The sequence below is a fragment of the Priapulus caudatus genome, unplaced genomic scaffold (assembly GCF_000485595.1).
Source record: "Priapulus caudatus unplaced genomic scaffold, Priapulus_caudatus-5.0.1 Scaffold359, whole genome shotgun sequence".
Classification (NCBI taxonomy): domain Eukaryota; kingdom Metazoa; phylum Priapulida; class Priapulimorpha; order Priapulimorphida; family Priapulidae; genus Priapulus; species Priapulus caudatus.
This window is the reverse complement of record NW_014577420.1, coordinates 29,785-32,658: the sequence shown is the minus strand read 5'-3', so window position 1 is coordinate 32,658 and position 2,874 is coordinate 29,785. Positions and strand designations below refer to the sequence as shown.

The window sequence follows — 2,874 nt, the reverse complement described above, 5'->3', positions numbered from 1 at the left end:
AGCTCTAACCGTTAAAAATATCATGACCGTAATACAACATAGTAAGTTGCGCACTCTAAAAAGCCTTGAACTCTTGTAGACATTGCTAATCTAACGTAAAAAACCTCGTAAACGCGTGAAAGCGTTGTAACGTTGACTGTTACAAACTGTTGAGCCGCGCGATAATGGCTCGTTGAAAACGCGCGTCCGTTGTTCGTAATGTGCTGTTCGTTTCCTTCCGCCGTCGCCGGCCGCTGCCCGCTGCCTTGCTGCCGATATCCTCGTGTTCAGAGGCCGGAAGAGTCACCCTGTATGACTCATTCTATGATGCGGATGGTGAGGAAGGAGGGGCATTGACAGGGGTGTGCCGCTGGGCGGCCACACGGTCGTTCGTCTCAGTCTGTGTGTGTGTGTGTGTGCATGTGTCGCTGCGTAGCGTGGCGTCTGTTGTCGTTTTAGTGCTCTTCACGCGCGCGGTAGCACAGCTTCGATGACCCATCCTCCTGCACGATTGACTGACAGCTCTGACCATTTGTTGCGAGCGAGACGGGGTTTAAAAGACCCGTTCAGTGTGCATGCGTGGTAGAGCACGTGTGAACGGATTGCATGACCGACCTAGCCCAGCGTAATTTGAAGCGGGCGTGGTCTCTCTGTTTGGACGGATGGCCGTTCCAGATTTGATGGTGGTCTCTCACACAGTCGTTACAATTCCTGACCAGTGATACGTGTTGTTGTGGCGAATCTTCACGAGAAATAAACGATTGTCGTGGAATGGGAAATGTAAAGCGATTTAATTTATGCACCAATAGTTGTCGTATCATATATTTATAGAATTATACGATTGTTGTTGTTGTTGTTGTTGTTGTTGTTGTTGGTATTATTATTATTATTATTATTATTATTATTATTATGTGTTATATGTGTCATATTGTAATCTATTTATGCAGATCTGTTAGCAATTTTTTGCTGCTTGATAGGATGCACTATTCTGCATGCTATAGCCGTAGAGCAAATGTTATCTGTTGTCATATAATTATCCACTTAGAAACGTATTATTATAGTATCGTATAATAATATAATATTATGATATCATATAACATAACACACCCACATAATCATATCACATAATTATATTGTAATATGAGTATTACCCCCTCTTCACGGTGTTCACGTGTATCTCGAGCATTCGAACCTCCCGCAAAAAATTCCTACCCCAGTATATATGTATGTCCATCGCAGATGATAGCACGGAGAATCTCTAGCAAAGGCGGGAATGCCATTCTTCGATCCTGCGTTGTTTGGTTGTTCGGCGTTAGCTGTGGCTGATGAGATCTGTTTTCTTCTTGCTACGGCTTGCAGGTAGAGGTATGGAGCGAACGGGCAGCATGCGTACGACGTACGAAAACATCTACAGCACTGTGAAACCGCACTACAGAAAGGTAATAGCAACGCTCCAACGTACATCTGTAACGTGTGTGCGCCCGCCAGCGCTGTGTTAGCATTGTCCTATATCTATAGCATACAGGATTAACGCGATCCACTGATTACAGTCAATCGTCGATCGGTCGGGTGCAGCCTTCGATCGATTATGAAATTCTAATCGATCTCTTCTATCAGTATTATCGGCAATGCAGCTGTTGAATAAGAGTTCCTTCCCTCCAGTTTCCTGCTCCAGATCACTCGTGCAGCCACACGAGAGAATACGCTTGACCTTACAGCTGGTACATGAGGAGATTCACTGGACTGGGTCGTCGCCTCTACCTCTGCCCTCCTCTGCCTCTCTCCTCCTCCCCCTCCCCTTCTTCCCTCCTCACCTGCTACATCATGTGTTTCATGTTACAGCTCGTACATGAGGAGATTGCACTGCAGTGGGTCGTGTCTTCAGGTTCTGTCAGGGAGACAGCACTCACAAACGCCTGGTTCTGCTTTGAGCTGATGGTAAGATCTCAGTGCTACTCGTGACTGCATAGTGACATAGTTATCGCAGCTACCAAATGATATTGTGCCAACTATACTATTATAATTATTAGCTCAGCTGACGAAGTCGTAGAAGTAGTAGAATCGCATGAATGTCCGTCCGGCCGTCCGTCCGTGTGTCAACAGTTATGGCACAAATCTTAACCGCTCGACGTACAGTCTTGATATTCGGGACGTCGGGGGGGATTGCGAAAAGGACTCGGGATGTCGAATTTGGGGGGTCAAGGGTCAAAGGTCAAGATGTGTCAATGGAGGGGGAATATTTCCCCCTTAACTTAAGGTATAGGAGGAAATACGGAATTGCGGCACAAATCTTAACGGCTCGACCTACGCGCGTAATATTCGATATATAGTGTGATGGGGAGGAAACCCATCACCAGTGCGAAATTGGAGGTCACAGGTCAAAGGGCAGTGGTTTTTTTTTTAGGACATGGTCTAACGGACCGAGTGCAAAACTTTTTTGTTTCAGGGCTGACCTACCATTTTTATCACTTTATTGAAAGGACCATGAAATGTACTTTCCGCTGATGTGCGAAGAGTAAGTGTCTGATAACCTTTTGACCCTCAAGAGGAGGGTCAAACATGGATTTGTTGACTGTTAACAAAGGACTGAACTGCTTTTGCTATTAGAGCCCCCTTCACCCGCCCCCACCACGACCACTACGCTCGCGCTCGACGCATATCCATGATAACATGTTAATATAGCGAAGTCATTAAAGTTACACAGGTGTATCTTTATTACTGTACTACCGGTATAGCAAAGCCTATCATAGATTTTAGATTTGTATTAGTAGTCGGTTGCCAGTGAGTTTATCAGAAGAATACCTGGCTACAGTACACGTCAGTTGAGCGCTGTCGCTCTGCGGCACTTGTTGGTAGTAGCAATACTGCGAATGGCACACTGAAGTGAAGTTGTAC

At 45.7% G+C, this 2,874-nt stretch overlaps 1 protein-coding gene across 1 annotated transcript in view; it reads left to right on the top strand.

The window, feature by feature from the left end:
- The window catches only part of LOC106809494 (dedicator of cytokinesis protein 7-like), a gene marked incomplete in the record, with an annotated part of 65,865 nt that overhangs the window by 40,096 nt on the left and 22,895 nt on the right, over positions 1 to 2,874 (top strand). The window contains 3 exon segments of the mRNA XM_014812581.1: positions 273 to 315; positions 1,339 to 1,418; positions 1,822 to 1,917. Of these exon segments, the coding sequence (XP_014668067.1) occupies positions 273 to 315; positions 1,339 to 1,418; positions 1,822 to 1,917 (219 nt within the window).